This window comes from Polyodon spathula, chromosome 7 (assembly GCF_017654505.1).
Source record: "Polyodon spathula isolate WHYD16114869_AA chromosome 7, ASM1765450v1, whole genome shotgun sequence".
In the NCBI taxonomy this organism is placed as follows: domain Eukaryota; kingdom Metazoa; phylum Chordata; class Actinopteri; order Acipenseriformes; family Polyodontidae; genus Polyodon; species Polyodon spathula.
In genome coordinates, this window is record NC_054540.1 from 20415282 (window position 1) to 20436553 (window position 21272).

The 21272-nt window shown below is 34.3% G+C and overlaps 2 protein-coding genes across 2 annotated transcripts in view; both read left to right on the forward strand.

The window, feature by feature from the left end:
- Positions 1-6979, forward strand: part of LOC121318329 (proton myo-inositol cotransporter-like) — a 65654-nt gene extending 58675 nt beyond the window's left edge. Inside the window, exons 7-9 of the mRNA XM_041254858.1 lie at positions 2765-2883; positions 4588-4740; positions 5603-6979. Of these exons, the coding sequence (XP_041110792.1) occupies positions 2765-2883; positions 4588-4740; positions 5603-5829 (499 nt within the window). The 3' untranslated portion in view covers positions 5830-6979. The remainder of the gene's footprint in view (positions 1-2764; positions 2884-4587; positions 4741-5602) is intronic.
- A 6191-nt stretch (positions 6980-13170) lies between these two features.
- LOC121318331 (ATP-binding cassette sub-family D member 2-like) overlaps positions 13171-21272 on the forward strand; it is a 22832-nt gene continuing 14730 nt past the window's right edge. Inside the window, exons 1-5 of the mRNA XM_041254862.1 lie at positions 13171-14313; positions 14911-15091; positions 17073-17194; positions 20145-20313; positions 21207-21272. The exon at positions 21207-21272 is cut by the window's right edge and continues 29 nt beyond it. Of these exons, the coding sequence (XP_041110796.1) occupies positions 13381-14313; positions 14911-15091; positions 17073-17194; positions 20145-20313; positions 21207-21272 (1471 nt within the window). The 5' untranslated portion in view covers positions 13171-13380. The remainder of the gene's footprint in view (positions 14314-14910; positions 15092-17072; positions 17195-20144; positions 20314-21206) is intronic.

Genomic DNA, 21272 nt, shown 5'->3' on the forward strand with positions numbered 1-21272 from the left:
TTTATTCCCACCAGTAAGACATACAACAACATCACTATTGTATGTATCTGATTTGTATCTGATTGTATGTATCTGATCTGAGATATTGACTGGATTTTTTTTTTTTTTTTTGCATTACATAGCTCTCATTTACAGTTTTTATTACATAGTTTTAAAATAACAAAACAGGCAAAAAATGTAATAAATCACATCAGGGTGACAACCTGTTCCTTACATGTTATTCTTACACTTGATATTTTACTTGGTACTCGGTTTGTTATTATGTTGTTTTTTTTCTACATCTGAGTAATAGTTTGAAGTCCTGCTGTATACCTTGGTCTCTTTATGAATCAAGGCCTGTAGCAACTCAAGTATTAAGGGCAGTAACCTACACTGGAATTAATCAGCACAGGCTGCAAGCTGTCATGGCTCTCCTTGAAAAGCTCTGAGATAGCTGTGTGATAAACTGTAAAACAAGAGAGGACAAGCGTCCAGGTCTCTTCCAGGTAATTTGGAAGGAATTGCTTGTGCCTCATATGTAAGTGGTTATGGACCTCTGTTGGTGCACCAGCCAATTTTTTGTAACCTTGCATGGATAACAAAAGTTACCATTTCTAAAATAAGGATTAGATAGTGAGGTCCATTTCAGTGTGTAAAATGATGAAAATGTGTTCTTCTTGTAGTATGTATATGCTTTACAGTACAAGAAAAAATCTGAAAAGTCAACTTGTTTTGCAATATCTTGTGTTTTCCCACAGGGCAGTGGACCGTACCGTAAAGAATTAACGAACCATGCATACAAGAGTTTCTTGTGTCCTAAAAATGCAGTTGTGCACAAAATGAGTTTTGAGCTGTGTGACTTTGATGTCAGATCTTCTTATTTTGATAGTAGAGATTTATAGAGAGAAACACTGCGGTGAGATCAATTAGGTGTTCCTATGCCAGAGAGGGCAGTATGAGAATAAGGTGGAAAGAGGAGTCAAACTGTCCTTGTTTGAAGCCGGATTGCTATGGTATAAGGGTGATTAGAAGAGGTAGAGGCCAATATTCACACTGGCAGCCTTTATTTTGTCGACTTTGGGATAAAGCCTGCTGTATCTTTGCTTCTTTATCTACCTATTCTGTTCTGTTCTGGCTGTTGTAGTACTTGTTAGGCTCAATATCAGTTTTTATAAACCAGGTCTTTTGGGTTTTTTTTACTTGAAAGCATAGCAACATAACTACAAGCAAAAAGACCATTCTCTTTTTCTTAGGCAGGAGATATCTGGCAACCATAAGGTTCATTACTGTTCAAACAAGAAGTAATGTGTGTAGAACATTTTAACTCAGATATACCATATTGCCTTCAACCTAATTTGTCATAAAAAATAAAGGAGTAATCTTTGCACTGTAGCTGCTTGTTTGAATCCCTCAGATGCTGCCAGAATGCCCAGGGAGGCTGCTGTCTATGATTGTGGTTTGTAGCAGTACTCCTGAAAGACACGTTCACTGAACTTTCACAAAACATGTTTTTTAAATGTTAGTTTTTGCTGCTTGAGCTTTTGCTCATAACCCTATGTTGCATTATGAAGCCGAACAGCTAAAATGATCTGTTTTATACACATTACAAATAAAACAGTAACACTTTATATTAAGGTGCTGCTTATTAATGTTTTATAGATGTCTTATAAATATATACTAGATACTTAATAACTATGTTATAGAGTGTTAAAGTATTATAGATGGTTTATAACCATGCAATAGCCATACATGGAATTACATTTAAACATCCAAAAGTAGAATAGATGGCTAACGTAATTCCATCTATGGCTTTTGCATGGTTATATACCATCTATAATGCTTTATTAATACCTATAACATGATTATTAAGCATATATTATATATTTATAAAACATTTATAAAGCATGAATAAACAGCACATTAATATGAAGTGTTACCAATGAAACAATAGAGAACCTTCTGAACAAGTGCTCAGAACCAATGTTAGAAAGCCCATGTTTATAACAGATATGCAATATCGTATCATAGCAAAATTAAAGCAATAGAATGAATCCCTGTGCTGTCCAGCCCCATTAAATCTGTTGTTTCTTACGCCTGCTCAGAATGTATGCATGTAGTTTCTTGACATGTCAAAGAACATTTATTATTTCTGATTTGCGTGTATTGTAATTCTCAACTTTTATTGCAGCATTATTTGTTGCTTCTTCTCTGTGACATTTACCACATTGCCATCAATTATTCTTAGGTTCAATTTCTAGTTTATTTTAACCACAATTGTCTTTTTATCTCACGCTTCAGTTGACTGTTTTGATTGCCTATCCTACTCACACTACAGTTGTTATGCCAAACAATGTGTTTTTATTAGAGGTTTTACTTTCCTCCTTTTGCCTCCATTTATCTTTATCAAACAAGTCATATATCTATATATATATATATATATATATATATATATATATATATATATATATATATATATATATATATATATATATATGGTCATGTTCAATGTTGAAGACAAGAATCTTAATTTAGTATTTTAATTACTTATGTGTATCATTGATGTTACATTTTTTTCAATGCATATTAAACAAGAATTATCAGTCAAAGATCCATATACAGTGTTTATGCATGTACTGTATAGTACATGCGAAAAAACAACCTTTCAGCATACTTTACAGCAGAGAAAGCAAATTCAAATGTAGACCAAATATTGTATTCATTGACATGGTGGAAGTGATAATGTTCTTCCAAAAATGTAGCATTTTATTGTTTTTATTTTCTCTAGGTGTTCAAATCAAACAGCTATGGCAGATGGAACATTTTGGGCTTACAATTACTGTCCCACTTCCTACTCCTGGACTGTACTTGTGGGTCTTATTATGTACCTTATATTTTTTGCACCAGGTGAGATTGTTATAGATTTGTCAATTGTCATGCATCATTTCTTTTACTAATAAACAGTGTGTGTGTGTGTGTGTGTGTGTGATATTAATATTTCATTATATGACACGTGTACTTATATAAGCTGATAATCGTAAGTGAATTGCATTCAAAAATGTAATTTTTAAATGAAAATGTAAATCTTGTCAATAACAGTTTTAAATGGTCACCCAAAGCAAGGGGATTTCAGTCTGAAGCCCAAGTCAGTTAAAAGTTTGAAATGTGTATAACACAGTGTTAGAACACTGGCCTAAGTATAAAAGTGTCTTTGTTAGATTGTCTATGAGTTAAGTAGCATGTTACCTAATTAACCTTTTGTCACCAATTATTGTTAACAGATGAGGGTCCATGATTACTATAAATATAGGTAGCATAGGCATAAGTTTGTCATTCCTGAATGTAAGGGAGCAGAAAATGGCAAAATACGCTCAGTTAAGCAAAGAAAAAAGAAAGTCTGTAATTACTTTAAGAAATGAAGGTCAATCTTTAAGACAAATCACAAGAACTTTGCAAGCACCTGTAACTGCTGTGGCCAAGACCATCAAACGATTTGAAGAAACTGGCACTCATGAGGACCGAACAAGGTCAGGAAGGCCAAGGGTGACCTCAGAATCAGAGAACAAGTTCATTCGAGTCACAAGTCTGCGAAACCGGTGATTAACTGCTCCTGAAATACAATCTGAACTAAATGCTACTAGAAGTACAGATGTTTCAACATCAACTGTTCAGAGGAGATTGCGTGAAGCTGGCCTAACTGGAAGAATTGCTACAAAAAAAACATTGTTAAGAGTGCAGAATAAGAGGAGGAGACTTGCCTGGGCCAAAAAGCACAGAAACTGGACGTTTGAGGAGTGGAAGTCGGTCTTATGGACCGATGAGTCAAAATGTGAAATATTTGGGTCCAACCGGCAAGTATTTGTAAGACGCAGAGAGGGTGAGCGCATGAGTTCTGCATGTGTGGTTCCCACTGTCAAGCATGGAGGAGGCAGTGTCATGGTCTGGGGTTGCTTTGCTGGTCTTTACCAAGTCCATGGCAAGCTCAACCAGCATGATTATCATAACATACTTCAGAGGCATGCCACTCCATCAGGATTACACCTAGTTGGGCAGTCCTTCATTTTGCAGCAAGATAATGACCTGAAACACACCTCAAAGTAATGACCTGGCCTGCCCAGTCTCCAGACCTCAATCCCATAGAACTTGTATGGGACAAACTGGACAGAAGAGTCAAAGCAAAGCTACCCACAAGTGCCCTACATCTCTGGGAATTGCTGCAGAAGAGCTGGGAAGACATGTCAGGTGATTTCCTGCTGAAACTTGTTAACCAAATGCCTCGTGTTTGTGAGGCTGTTATTAAGGCAAAGGGTGGCTATTTTGAGGAATCCAAGATTTAGAGACAATTTTCAATTCTCTTGGACACTGGTTTGATACTCCTTATGTTTTGTTTTGTATATTGTAACATGTGTTTTCATTTTCAAGCATTTAAAGAAATGTATATGACGTAAAACATTGTCAATTATGAAAAAAACCTAGTTTCCACTCAAACTTTTGACTGGCACTGTGTGCGTGTGTGTCTATATATATATATATATATATATATATATATATATATATATATATATATATATATATATATATATATAAAATATTGTTTTTGTCTGTTTTCAGGAATGGGAACTATGCCTTGGACAATTAATTCTGAGATATACCCACTTTGGGCCAGAAGTACAGGGAATGCCTGTTCAGCAGGCGTGAACTGGGTGTTCAATGTTCTGGTTTCGCTGACATTCCTCCATGTGACCGAATACCTGACCTATTATGGTACAGTTTTGTAATATCACTTTCACTAGTGGAAAATTCTCTGAATTATTAAGTGTGAGATGTCCATCCTCTTTTTTGATCATTGCCTTATCAATGCATTTCATAGGCTATTAAAGTGGTCAAATGCCAACAAATTGAAATAGATTTTTTTTTTTTTTTTTAATCAAATGTAAATCCAGTAGCAGCAGCGAAATGCACATGCCTTTCATATCTGGATGCCTAACTTCAAAACAAGTAAAATGTGTATGGCGATCTTAGCTGAAGTTTAGTTAACAGTATCAACAAAGACACAAAATAAGCTAGACGAGTTCTCAAAGACCACACCGTTTTGTTTTTTTTTAGTTGATTTTACAAAGTACAATAAATAGTGTTTACAGCAATGAAAGCACAATAACTAAAATCTACTATTATTCTATGTATGTATTTTAACAGTGGATTTGTAAACCTATGCTGTAAATCCTAATTTATTTATTTATCTGCCAATAAGCAGTACATGGTAAACACGTGCTAGACATTGGCAACACAATCTTTAACAGACTCTAAGAATGTACAAGTATGGAATATAGGTCGATAGGATCTGCTAAAGTAATATGCATTATCTCAGTTAAAATACTGTAATTATTTTTTCAGGGAGATCAACCATTGTGGCTCTTTAACCCTATTCTGATTGGTAAAATAACCAAACTATGGTATAATTTGGAGAGACACGAAATGGCTGATTCACTAACCTATCAAAGCTGTAACGTTATGAGAAACAATTACTCTGCTAATAAAATGTAGAAAATGCCCTTATTATTTTTTTTATTTTTTTAAATGTTAAGTAAACATTTTACTTCTTTTTTTTTTTTTTTTTTGGCTTCAGGTGCTTTCTTCCTTTACTCAGGACTTGCAGCCATGGGGTTCCTTTTCATCTATGGATGCCTTCCAGAGACGAAAGGAAAGAAACTGGAGGAAATTGAATCATTATTTGAAAATCAGCTTTGTACATGTGGTGTTTCAGATTCTGATGAAGGGAGACACGTGGAATATATTCGGGTGAAAGGAAGCAATTACCATCTTTCTGACAACGATGCCTCTGATGTAGAATAATTTATGCTGCAGCTTAGTCATTTAGTAATTTAATGGCCTTCTGGGGATGAGCAGTTACTGGTGACCTCTGTACCCTGCTTCTGGTCTGTTTCTGAATTGTGTTATCTTCATTAATATTCTGGTTTGCTCTTGTATTTGATGGAAAAATATGTTCATTAAATCATTCAACCTATTCTTCAGCTAAGAAACACAAATGATTTATATCCTCAATTACTGTTAACGGAACATTCTCTTGTGCAATCATTAAACATTACAAATAATATCTGGAAATTAATAGCGGTCCTTGTTTTTAATTCCTTCATCCTCTTACAATTTTCAAACAACGAGAAAATATGGATGTGGAACTAGAAATACTGCAGTTTCAGAAAAATGTGATCATGAAAGTTCTAATACCTGCCATACTTTATACATTTTCATATTTGCAGTTGTAATATTTTTTAAAATGGCACCTTACCAAAAGGATATGAAACACAAGGAAAGTTATTCTATAGGCCAGAAGCAGACTTTTTCTACAGAACACATTTCTGTTTAAACGTTTTTTTTAAATTGCAGATAAAACATTTACAGTTTACAGTTGTTGCATATGAAATTGCATACTAACACTAACTTTTTTTAAGCAAAAGGGTAGTTATATGGTTTTGTGGAAATGTTTTTTTTCTGTCTTCCTCGTAGCCTTGTGTACACAACATATCTATCCTCCAAGTGGCAGTTGATATATTTGTTTTAAATGTTAAAAGTACTTTGAAAATGTTGTTTTTAAAATAATTACATGCAAATGCTGCATTAGCTGGTACAGTACTGTAACCACCTTAATAGTCAATTATTCATATATTGAAGTGTCAAGATATGTTTTTAAGTTATATAAGTTATGTGCATTGTTTGTGACCTAAAGAAAACAACTGCTAATAATATCAATGGTATGTACGATGGTGAACATTTTTTCTTCAACAGAACTTCTATTTAAAGATTGCTGTGCTGTTTTGTGCCAAAATATCTGTAGGTGTTTACCCAAAGTCTGATGTAATACACATTCTGTCAGGGTTTCTTTTTTATTTCTATAGTTCACTGTAGGAATTGGACACTTGTCCAATTACAATATTATTTATTGATATTAAAATGTGTGTTTAATTTATTTTTAAAGTTAGTGTAGGCTTGGTTATAGGGGGATTCACATTGTGTTCTTAAAGTTGTATTTTTATGTATTATAAACAAGATTTTTAAAGCACATTTTTGCTAGGTGTTGCCATGATTAATATAGTTTTATCGATTATGTCAGAGAATAACAACTGGTAGCCTTCCATTCTAAGACAAACTTGTTTTATTATTAACAGCACCATCTACTCAGTTAGTATGATTGGAAAACCCACTTTACATTTGATATTAAATTACGCAGACTGCCAAGTTACATCTTTGGCATGTTGAAATTTGCATGTATTACCAGTACCCAGCCAGTAATCAGAATAGAAATAGACTGGTAAATATGAATATAATACATTTGAAACTGTGTAGTTCTAAAACAGTCAAAATGTTTATTCAACCAGAATTAGGTTCCCTAAACATATCAGACATAAAAATCTTGGCAATCCTGAAATGAATGTATTATTTTTGTGGGGGTTTTTTTTATTATTATTGTTATTCATGGCATCTGGAATTGTATTTCTAAATAGTGAACAGATGCAATTTTCCTACGTGAAACAAATGTAATTGAAAAAGTGTTTGTACAGTTTATGGAATATTAGTGCTGTATAGTAAATTTGTTTCTTGTTGCTGTACATGTTTTATTAGTTTTATCTTTATACATAAGCTACATATATATTCACTAAATGCAATCACTTGAATATGTAAATGGTAAATAAATGTAAGCTAATTACCTAGCAGAGCTGTCTCCAACTTTAATGCCAGTCACCTGACAACAGTAGAGTGAATGACCAATTAACAATTTCTAATTTCCTTGAGCAGTAACTATTTTTTATGCCCCAACATCAGCAAAATATCCTATTTCATGGAGTGTCTTTGTCTCTTCTGAGTTCCTTTTAACCTTGGTCTCAGGTTGGATTTGCTCAGTCAGTTTGCCATTCGTAGCCCTATCCCAGTCAACTGCCAGGTTTTCACCATAAAAATGTTGGCTATTCAATCCTGGTTCATTCACATTGCCTTCCAAATTGCTGGCATCTCCATCTAATCCTGAAAAAAGAACATTTATTTTATTGTTTGTTGAGATACCAGCAATATAATTATATTTAGCACAAAAACTTCTTCCACTTCATGCTTTACAATGTGGTTAAACAATATATAATATATATATATATATATATATATATATATATATATTATCTAGATATATATACTATATATATGATATATATATATATATATATTTAATTAATGTATGATTTAAATTGGAATAATGCATAGTAACTGCTATTTTGCTATTAAAAAATAGTAAGGTCCACCCATTTTTTGAACCCATGTTATAAACTGAAATAGTCTTGATATTATGATATTATATTGATATTATGAAAACAGAGTCTACCGGTATAGCTATTCTAGATTTAGCACGAGAACTACAAATAAGGTCATTTTGAAAACACATTTTACAACTGAAGTATACTACAAAAAGTGAAAAAAATACTGAAAACTATACTCTGTACTGTATGTCTGGACTTGTAATTGTTTCTATCAGTTAGCTGTGTCAGTAGTTTGTAAAAATAATTTTTGTGGGCTCACCTCTTGGTACTGTCTGACTGCAGGACACACTCTTTGTTTCATCATTTCCAACAACAGGCTCATTTTCTGGGAATCCAAATGTTCTTTTGTTTTGCTGTTTCTTGGTCTTGTTGGCATACCACAGTCCAAGCTTCCAGAATTTCCAGTGTTGGTTTCACTCTTGCTGGCAGTTTTTTTTAGAGTTCAGTCTTGAACTACTGTTACTGTTTCCTCCAGCTGTAAAGTTACTTATACAAATATACTCTGTTTCAGAGTGTTTGCATGTCCCTTGGCTCTGAGGTGTTATTCACTGGACTAGTCTGCCTCCTGGTGCTCACATTATGTTTATCATTATTGTGATTCAGTTCAGCTACAAACACCTTGTAGTTCCCCAGGTTGCATAGTGTGCCATGTCTGATTTGCCAGAAAACATCAAAACACTGTCAGTTTGTATCCGAACATTCCTAATAGATCATTACTAGAAGATTGTAATCTACATTTTACTTGTAAAATGATCATGAGCCTCATTTTTTCTGATTCTGCTGCTGGCTTTTTTTTCATGTGCATGAAGGTCATCTGTTTCATTAGCCCTTGAATTTGTCTTCAAATGATCACTCTTTGTTGCAAGTATGGCTTTACTGTAAGCTTCTTGAATGCTGCATTCATCCTGTCCTCGTTGCATGTTTTGACCATCTTCATCTGACTGGAAAAGATATCAATTATATAAGATCTTCCTTATTGTGTTAGATTTTCCTTCTCAAACAGTACATATCGACAAAGTAGCATATACCAAGTTTTTTTTTTAAAACTGGCCTTAAAATAGTCAGTAGCTGTTGATTTAATAAAAAAAAAAAAAAACTTGTTTTATTAATTGTCATGACTAAATCTATGTAGTTGTGTTGCTATGATTAACCATTAACCAGTTCTTTTTTTAGTATTACAGCTTAACTATAAATTACATTGGTGTTTTGTTTCTATACATTGCAAACAAGTCCTGGAAGGTATATATTATTAATACAATATCACTGTTCACAGTAAAGCAAGTCGACAAAATCTATTTAATGACATCATAATATAGGGTAATTAAGGGCAAAAAAAGATTCTGGTGACAGGTCATTAAGTATCAACTTTTAGGTATCTCACCTTTAGTTTAGATGAACTACCCAGACCAGTTCTATTTGCTTATTGCCAAAATGTAAGAACTGAAAGTTTATAAGCTTTTTGAATGAATGAGCATTTTAAATGGAAAGGCCTATAATCGAAAAGCAAAAAACTCACCTGTCTATATTTCAAGTTGACACCTTCTGCAAAATATTTTTTTCTTTCTGCCTAAACCATAATCCTGTATACTGTAAATAATTGGAAAATGTCATGTCATTAATATGCAAAACGTTCTTTAAATAAATAAGACTTATTTTTGTAGGAAATGTTCACCATTATAACTATGATTTAACAACATGCACTTATAGAAGCATTAAAGTCTTATTAAAAACAACCCACACTGTACATTACACCTGTCAGTGTGATAAGACATTTTTAAAAAAGATTTATACTCTAAAGTAATCTTTACAATGCTTCAATCTTTGATTGCCTTTTCTCTTTATTACACCTTCTTGCAGGAGAAAAAAAAAAATCAATACAAAAAAGCAAGCATTTATCTACCTGTGATGAGGCTGACTTTCTTTGACATAGCCTAGAAGGAGCACATGGTGACATTGGAAGCTCTAAAGCATGCTGTCCTACTGGTCTTTCAGCTCCCTTGTTTATATCATCAAGGACTGCTTTTTTGGGAAAACCTGAACTATATAATTTTAGCTAAATCGCAATAGTATGATCAAATATCATCCACAAAACATCCCATATTATAATGTTAAATATATATTATTTGACATATATCAACTACTGTACATTCCTCCTTAGTTTGCTTTCTGTTCATTCCGCTGACAGAAAACATGCCTTGTTGACAAGTCTGTTTACATTCTCCAATAGTGTTTTTTTTCATCCTTTGACACACACACTTTCTCCCCTGATTGCCGCTATGTTACTTTTTAGACATACTCCTGATTCAGCCCACATCACTAGAAGATTACACATTACCTTTTCTGTTAAATCTCAGTACTCTGAGAGCTCACAAAAGCAAGCAGATATAGAAAGTTCAGAACAAAGTTGTGTCAAAGTTATCTACTTATGCAGGCATTAAAAAAAAAAAAAAGTACAGGCTATGTATCATTTCACCGTATATGCACAGAGAACACTGTTGCCACACCAGCCTTTTTTTATTATAAATTTCTACACACTTTGCCCTGTCGTTGTCAAATGTGGAACTTGGAATTAATCTGTGACCAGCAAAATGCATTTCGTTTAGCCTTGAACAATTGTGTGAGAATATCCTTGTTACAGTACATGACCTACAGTACACCAGTTAAAGCATGAGCACCTCCTGGGAGGGATACAGGCCCTAACCACTGTACAAAACCATATTCCAAGAACATACTGTATTCTGCTTATACATTTTCGTATGATTATACATATGTGACTACTTACTGCTGTTTTCTTTCTTTGCTGCCATCTGAGTTACAAAAAATAATGAAACCAGGTCCATGGTACCTGCACTGTCTTTCTGGGGTGATGCAGATATTCCTAAAAGTTTCATCTTCTGTTGAAGCTTTTTCGTCTCAAAAAACTCCTATTAATCAAAGAAAAATTATTTACCTCGTTTATGCTTTACAATAAAACAAAGTGCATTACAATACAATTCAATTAAAGCTAAATAAACTGCTGTTTATTTAATTTTATAAATAAAGTATAATGGAAAGTATAAAAAAATAAAGTTAATGGAAAATGAAAAGCAGACTAAAGTGCAATTAGAAGCAAACAAATAACTGGATTTTTTTTTTAAACCACTCACAGCAAATTACAAATGTTACCGATGAACTTTCGTGTCTCTTAATATTCCTTAAATAAGCATGTGGGGATAATATTTATCTGACTATAACTGTGTAAATAATGTACTTTTAAATAAATCTTGTCTTTTGCTTTCTTGTGTCGTTTTTAAACGTGAACCTGCTCCTGAAAGATCAATATAAGCATTCAAGTCAATTTCTTGATTTCTGATATCTCCAATAGTTTATAAATAACAAACAGTGCTGCATCCTAGCCTTTACAAACCAAAAATAAATGCCTTGCCCTCCATTCAAACTTCAGCTGCCTTACCGTGATCCACCAAGCCAAAATCATTGTTTTTAACTGGTCGAAGGTATGTAGCAGACAAAAATGTCAATTCAAACTTACTGGCCTCACATTAAACGAAAACGCACAGTACTTATACAGGTCTTCTTTACATCAATAGCTTCTCTATTAGACAAAAACTCAGCAAATGCGATACTCGGTTTTCAATGTGAGCTTAATTTAAACACATTTCTTGATCTACAGAATCGGTAACCGAGTAGCCTCCTCTCGTTTGTAATCTTTCGTTCTTGTGTAACTTACACTTTTTTTTCTGTCACCCTGCGTGTTGCTTTCACGCACGAGTCGATTGTTTCTAGTTCTGAAACCAGGGTGCGCGTCTGTTTAACAAAAACGTTATTATATCGATGAATGATATTTGTGTTGAAAAACTAAGTTTAAGTTAATTAAATGTATTTATTTATTTACAAAAAAAGTACATTAAAATAAGTAGACTTGTGAACACTGTCACCAGTTTTGTGTAATAATGTGCGTTGTCGTCCGCCCTCTACTTATGTGAACTGGTCAATTTACTGCACTCGTTTAGCATTTCCTCAGCTAAGTTCTTGACCTTGATTTGGATTCTTCTTCGTTAACTCGGTCTTGTTTCGGAACAACTACAGTACATTGCATACTGTGCATAACCCCTACCCTATTTAAGCTAACAGTCGCAGACAAGTATTGACACACTTAGGCTTTATTACGCCACAACAAGGCAACCAAAGTATTTAGTAAACTTTTACCACGTTTTAACAAAACAAAAAGCTAAATACACAATTTCTGGTAACACATAATCGTTATAAAAAATACAAAATACGTGTTTCATTGAAAGTATTAGCTCATGATGACAAAAGTTTTTCGTGCGTCCTTTTGCTGTAGCCTTTCCTTTGTTGTTTGCTATCAGTGCTTTCTCAAAGGGGAACCCAACTTCTTTGTCTTGACCACCACCTGCCTTGTTGCCAAAACGCTCTTCTTCTTCAGATGTTGCCAGAATAATTGCCTTTTTCTGGCTATTGACTTTAATGCAGCTTAATTACTAACGGTGTTTTATAATTAGTGTTTTTTAATGTATTTTATAATTTCTATGAAATGTTTACAGACTTTTAATGTAAGGAGTCAATTATTCTGTTATGCTGTATGTAGGCTGGGCTTTGACTGTGCGTAAAACATGTTTTAGCATGTTTTATGCTTTAAGTGTGGAAAAGTACACCATTTAATATAATTTATGTGTGCTTCCAAGAATTAAGCATATTCTATTGTACTCTAGTTAGTGTACGTATTGCATTGTCAGGGTTAATCTTTATGAGATAAAGCAGTTTTCGCTACGCAGGTGTCTATCCAAACATCAAAACCCTTTGACAGTCGCCTATTTGCATTCGCCATACTCACAACCAATCGGCTCTTCTGGGGGAGTAGCCAACAAGAAAAACTGCAAAAATGTATGACAGAACGCTACAATTGATGCTGTCTTGCGGTGCAGAGGCTGTAACTGTCAGTAGAATGCGCAGTTTGATTTCTTGCAGGTTTTATTTTTGCCTTTTTAGTTGTAGAATTTAAAGCTGTATATGAGCCGGGTCAATAAATACCAGGATTAGCAAGATTGTATTTTATTGCTGAAAGATGTCCAATATTTTACATGCAGGCGCTAAAGTGAAATGGAACCAGTCAGCTGCAGCAAAACGAGCAGCGTTTCTTGTAGCTGCTGTCTATGGAGTGAAAACACTGTACCCTATAATTTGCAAGCAGATCAACAAAAGATCAGAGCCAGTGAAGTCAACAGCCTGCACATCAGAGAAAAAAAACGGATTATTATTACAAGGATCAGAAATAGCATCAACAAGATCTCCGGGTGTAAATGCAGAGTTTCTTAACCAGATTCTTCAACTTGTAAAAATCCTCTTCCCAAAGATCGTCACTAAAGAGCTGGGGTTGCTTTGCTTGCATTCTTTGGCGTTAATCTCCAGAACATTTTTGTCTATTTATGTGGCCGGTTTGGACGGAAAAATCGTGAAGACTATAGTTGAAAAGAAGCCGAGGAGCTTCGTCATCAAATTAATGAAATGGCTTCTTATAGCCATACCGGCCACATTTGTCAATAGCGTAATACGTTATTTGGAGTGCAAGCTTGCTTTGACCTTTCGCACTCGCCTTGTGGATCATGCGTATAAAACATATTTTACAAATCAGACATACTATAAAGTCACCAATATGGACGGGAGACTGGCGAATCCAGACCAGTCCCTCACTGAGGACATCATGATGTTTTCACAATCGGTTGCACATTTGTATTCCAACCTTACCAAACCAATTTTAGATGTGATACTAACCTCTTACACCCTCATTCAAACTGCTAGATCAAGGGGGGCCAACGCATCAGGACCAACCTTGTTAGCTGGATTAGTGGTGTATGCTACGGCGAAGGTTCTGAGAGCATGCTCCCCGAAATTTGGGAAACTGGTGGCAGAGGAGGCACACAGGAAAGGTTACTTGCGTTATGTGCATTCCCGTATCATTGCCAATGCTGAAGAGATTGCATTTTATAGAGGGCACAAGGTAAGGTACTAAATTATGTGCGAGGATAATTGTTTTTTTTTTTTTTTTTTTTTGGGGGGGGGGGGGGGGGGGGGGGGGGGGGGGGGTTGAATGCAAATAACTCACTTCAAGTTTTAGCAAGTTGTAAAAATAGTAAGACAGGTTGGAATATGTGGGCCTGCTACAACATATATTAATATAATTGGAACAATTTGTGATTATATTGTTATGTGCCCATTACAAAATTATTGTATTTCCCAGACACATTTCCACTAGTGGTTTTGGGACTATAATTAAACCGTACTTAAACTAATAACCTTTATTATCATCATAATATTAATTTATTGGTATAAAGTGTAAAGATTTCTATAAAATATATATATATATATATATATATATATATATATATATATATATATATATATATATATATATATAATAGTAAATCCCAGCTCCTGATGAAACTGGACACATTGTCAGTAAATGTAAATGTTCTGAGCAGGTGTTATGTGCAATATAGTTGCAGTACAGCAGGCATTTCTAGTGGATGGGGCAATAAACATGTTGCAATACACTTGTTTTATCATTAATCTCGTACCCCCTCTGTTTTTGCAATAGGTAGAGATGAAGCAGCTGCAGAAATGTTACAAGGCCCTTGCTGATCAGATGCACTTAATTTTGTCAAAGCGCCTTTGGTACATCATGATAGAGCAGTTCCTGATGAAGTATGTGTGGAGCAGCTGTGGCTTAGTCATGGTGGCAGTACCCATAATCACAGCCACTGGTTTTGCTGATAACGGTAATCACTTTTATTATTAAAACCACCCAGGTTGCAGTTTTACATGTTTCCTAACCAAGTTGTTACAGCAGTACATTTTTTTAAGTTAAATTATAATAGTTCCCCTTTCTTCCCATTAATATCCTGATGATAATGTTGATAGTTTTGATCTTCAGTTGCTACAGTTTCTGAAAAAAAAAAGAAACACGGAACAGAATATTTAAACTATACCATTAACATTAAAGTACAACTTAATGTTACTGTCTAATCCAACAGTAAACATGTGTGATATTTTGATCTAAATCAGCTATTAAACACTTTTTGTGTGTGTGTGTGTGTGTGTTTGTGTGTGTGTGTGTGTGTGTGTGTGTGTGTGTGTGTGTGTGTGTGTGTGTGTGTGTACATTTGCTTTTACATTCAGCCCAGAAGAATATACAGTGCTTTTGTTAATGAAATGAAAATGGCCCCTTCCTGTTTCAGAGAGACATTAAATAATGATCATTTCCATAGTCTTTTTTTTTTAAGCAATGGTGAACATCAAGGCATTGGTTATAGTAAAGTGTGTACAGTATGCCAAATAACACTGTGCAGTAGATAGTAATTTGAAAAAATGGTAGCTGAAGAAGTGTTTGCTGAAGAAGTTTTAATTAAAACACTAAGGCCAGACTTACAGGATGCATTCTGTTGATCTTGCAGATCTAAATTGAATAGAATAGAAACTAAATACAAATAAATAAATAAATAAATAAATAAAACATCCATCAGTGCATATAGTTTATTTATGTGTTATAGCAGGAAGTGTCGTATTTAAATTATTTATTCAACAGCAATAATTAGACATGACCACTAAGATCAACTATACAAGCTCCATAGCGTCAGATACAGTACAGTATAAATATGGTGCAACTTATTTATACACATTATTATTATTATTATTATTATTATTATTATTATTATTATTATTATTATATGGTAAATTTCTGTGTTTTAGAGTCTTATAATACATAGTGATGGTGCAAGACCCGAGTATAATAAAATTAGGTAGTGGCGCAAGACCAATGAAAATAAAGTTGATGATAAAACTGCTAACCTCAATAAAAAAAAAAAAAAATTAAAAAAAACACCTGCACATGAACACAGCAAAACACTCAGTACCAAAAAACAACGGTGGCCTGCAGTTTAAAATGTATATCTACACAAGACAGTGAGAAATTTGTGGAAGAGCAGAATAACACAAGTACTCTTAGAAAAACAACAAGCAGCACATTGACTCAGCCACATGTCCTCCATGTTTTAGTCTGATGGCCCTCAGAAAGCAAGGCCTCTTGAATGAAGAGTAGAGGAAGATTGATTTTCTACTCCAGTTTACTAAAGTTCTTAGTAATAATAATACATGTAGTTTTACCACGCCCCGAAATTTTCACAAATAAAATAAAAAGAATTGTTAAAAAATAAACTTGCTTTACATTTTTTTTAAAATTCTGTTTTCCAATATTATTTTCAACACTTCTTCAATTATTGAAAATAAACACTGCTAGTTATGTCGCCATGTATTATAACACATATACACCAAAACTGTAATAAGTCTGTAATTCTATCTTACGTTTTCTGATGACATTGATAAATCACACAAGCAAGCACTGATTTATATGTCAACTCAATAGAATTCCAGCCTTATTATGCAAAGCTTTGTACATTATTATGTATTTAGTTATTATTACAGATTATTTGTGTGAAAGACAACAATTACAATGTTGTTGTTAATACAATGTTCCATTTTTTTAGTTTTATTTATTTTAGTTTAAATAAGGTAATGTTTGCTCAGCATGTGTTTAGATATACTGTATATGATTGAAGCTCCTTACATTTTCAGACACCTACGTGAAGACCTTTATTTATTGAGTTATGGATTTTTTAAAATTTATGTGGGTAAGATATGCTGACAAAAAAATCATAAACTGACAGTAATTAGTACATGTTTCTTTCTTTTTTTTTTAACCAGAGTTAGAAAATGGACAAACACAGGTTTTGGTTAGTGAAAGAACTGAAGCTTTCACTACAGCCCGTAACCTTCTGGCCTCCGGAGCTGATGCTATTGAGAGAATAATGTCTTCCTACAAAGAGGTATGGTGCAGAAATTAAGAAAAATGCTATTTTAGTTTATAAGGCCAACATCTATTATATATTTATTAAACCCCACCTTTCTTAATCCCTCAACATCTGCCAAGAGAGGCAATAAACTGTATTTAACAGGCTCAGTAACTACAAGGAGTCAGCTAAGAGTGTAATTGATTTCCCACAACTATTGCAACATTTCGAAATCCAAACACAGCAATCAGACAACCATGGTCCCTGTGAGGCTGTTGTTTGTTGTGACTGGAGGAATTTCGTCTTTCTGTTTTTCTTTACCACAAAGTATGATGTTTTTGAAGCATTTCTGTAGATGATATAGCCCAATAGCTATCTGATACTGATAGCTATTTCCTTGCTTTTCTAAATAAGAAAAAAACTCAATGTCCAAATTTTATCAAACTACTATATAAGTAATTCTGATTCAGTGTAACTCAAAACTGAAACTAATTTTCCAAATTGCCAATGCCATTTTCACGCATTAATATGCCAGCAATTTATTTAGGAATTTGTTTTATTAATGCAAAGTGATTAATAATTACAAAAAAAAAAAAACCTAAAGAAAAGTACTGTATGATTTACAGTAGGTGAAGTCATGGCTGTATATTATATAATATATATATATATATATATATATATATATATATATATATATATATATATATATATCGAGACATTAAATTTTAAAGGCCATTTTCCATTTCTTTACACTTGAATACTATATCAACAGTCACCAGTGAAAGCATTGCATCATTGATACCTCTTACTGCACTGTATGGAAACTGCATTTAAAGCATTCAAGAGGCTGTTGAGGGGGCAGGATTAGCCTAGTTGAGTATAATCCACCATCTGTTTAACATGCAGAAGCTTTTCCTGTTTAATAATGCATGCGATCAAGTAAGTAAACCCTCTTCCATTCAGTATCTCTGCTCAGTGGCGGTCATACTTCTTTTTCACAGCCTTTGAGAACCAGTGACAAATTTTATTTAATCTGGAAACAAAAGTTACTGTTTGTGTCTTTTAACTTCGTTTTAGCTGATTACGCCACACAAACTTTTTTTTAAAATTGTACATTTGCATCCTTTTGTAGAAGTGACTAAATATTTTTTTTTTTTGTAAAAAGAAGCACAAGAAGTCAGCTCATCAATAAAAAGAAAGGTCTGCCATCTTTTGCACACACTTTTGTGTAAATGGGATGATCCTCACATTGCTAATGATTATTTGTTATATTGTCAATAGACTCTTTGTGATGTCTGTTTAGCCACTTAATTTGCAAGTGCACATTGGTGTGGTTTGTCGTGGTAGGCACCTTGACCAACTAGTTCCCCAGCTCCCAAAAGTGCTTGAAATAGTACTGTAATAAAAAGAAAGTGCCAGATACACTTGAGCACTGAATTGAATACAATAATGTTTGGCTAAAAGTTGCAAGTAAGCAAATAACTGGAATTGGTACTAGGTATCTGTGGCAAAATGGCTAGTGGAGGGGAACAGGTGTAGCAGTGATGCGATGCAGGAGTGACAGGCAGACAACAGTTTCCAGTGAAAAGGTGCTTTTATTTATAATCCAGGTCTGGTGACCGTAAAATAATAAATCCCCGGCGATACACAACAATGTGTAAAGCACGGAGATAACAAAAACAGGGCACAGTCCAGAACAAAAATGAATCCACAGTCACCAGTCCTGGGTGAGTGCAGACGTGAGGGTGCGTGGTGAATACACAGATACGGTGGTGTGCAGGGGTGCTCCGGACAGTGCTGACCCTTTGCGACAGCTCCGGAGTAGTGCTCTAACTGTCTACAGTGAAACAAACACAGACAGTTAATAACAAACACAACACGTAATCACAAAAACACGGTGAGTTCCACTCTCGCTCCTTCTTCCTCCAAACGTTCTACCCAAACGAAGGAAAAGATCAGCGTTACCCTGGCCCCTGTATGTAATCCCGCATGATATCTAGGTAAACGGTTGCAGCTGCCTTATTACTTGCAGCTTCCTCTCGTTTACCTTTCAAATCAATACGGTCTTACAACAGAGTCGCGCTTCTTTCCAGGCTGACCCACTTCCCTGACCCGGAAACGAACTGTCAGGCCAGCCCTTCCAGATACTTCTCCTCTCGTTCTTTAGCGCCCTCACAGGTCGGGAGGAAGATTCATCACCAGAACTCATATTTCCGTCACAGTATCCTAACTGGGGAAAAAAAAAAAAAACCTTGTAACAGGATATTTGGCTTTACTTTTTTATTCTCACTGAAAATGATGACACTTATTACATCAGTTAGCTTCAGCCTGAGCAGAAACAAAAAAAAAATGTTTTTTTTGTTGGCTGACATTTGAACCAAGATGAACAAATATGTTTGAGACTTGTAGCAAGCCAGGACAGTATGTTGTTCCCATAAGGCACTATTTTATCACACGCTTAATTTATGTTTTGTAAAATAGTTGATAAACATACTGTACGACTAAAATGGGTTTTTGCCTGACTGTTTTTGGCTGGATAAACAACGTGCTGTACCATTCTGTCATATGGTAGGGATAACAATTCATATAATTGCAACAAAAACACAAACAGGTCTCATTCCAAAATCCCCGACTTGTCTGAAAGGCACAGGCACCCATTTTTTATTAATGTTTTGTATTTATATTTATTTAAAATACCCACCCTGGAAGTATAAGGAATAGGCTTACGTTAATACTTTTTTTTTTCTCACTTCAATTAAAACACATGACGTCCAACTCCGGCCAAAGACAACTTTGTTGTAAACCCTCCTAAAAATGCAGGTAAATTGAAAATGTTATTATATTACAAACATATGCCAACAGCAAAAAAGTCCCTTTGTTCCCGTTGTAAAATAGCCACTGGTATATAACAGACCGAGTGACACAATTGTCTTACTTCTGTCTGTTTTACAGTAAAGCTTTACCAGCTATTTATTCTCTTTGACAGGTCACTGAACTTGCGGGCTACACTGCTCGAGTCCATAATATGTTTTTGGTCTTCGATGAAGTACAGAAAGGAGTTTACAAGAGATCCACTGTTACTCAGACTGCTGCATCAGACAACACAAAGGCAGCTAAACCTGAAATGCACATCACTGGCCCCCTTGAAATCAATGGTATTTTTTTAAATTGTATTTTGTAGGTTTTTTTTTTACTGTTTACTGCTACAGAAGTGTCTCACATATCATGTTACTTTGTAGTGGTGGAACAAATTTCATTTACATTTTTTTTAAAAATACGTATATCACATTGCCTGAGTGCAATAGACATATATTCACCATCAAAACTACTTTATGGTCAATAGTCTGAACTCTTCTGTGTCAAGTTATAGCAGAGCAACATATTTTAATGTTTAAAGTTGACTTTACCTCCACGTTGTTAATATATACTTGAATGAGATCTTTGTATTATTCTATATCTCTGTTCTGTTGTCAGACTTTGTACCAAGTATTATAAATATATATATCTGTGCTGTACTTGATTTTTAAGATCTGCTGCATAAAAATGTCTATGTTCATTTTTGATGCTTTTCAGTTTGGTTTACTGAACTTTTGCCTGAGGTACATAACCCATTTGCATTCTGGCAGACAACTTCCATTAGAAATAAAGGAATACATTAGTAGGCAGCAATTGTAAGCCAGGGCCTAAAATAAGTCTTGGCAGAGTGCTATTTCAGGACATTTAACCTATTTTTCAAAATGAGTCGTATAGTTGAATAATCTCAAGGATTCAGAGAATCGGCCGTCTGCTAAGTTCTGGCTTGATTGTGTCATAATTAAGAGTAAAGTTACTGTAATATCTTTTGGCATGAGTTAAGTAATGAAACAAATGAGAGACTTGTTTTTGTAATAGTGTTGTAATTGATAACTGCAATCAGAGACATTGCTTCCCAAAGTAAAATTGGTCCAAGGGTGTACAAGGCAAAGTCTGATGTCATGCTGTATAAAGCTTTGCAGAACACTACACTAATATGTCATGGTTATATGTTTTTTAAATTTTTTTATTAAAGGACATGTCATTGACGTGGATAACGGAATCATATGTGAAAATGTTCCAATCATCACTCCCAATGGTG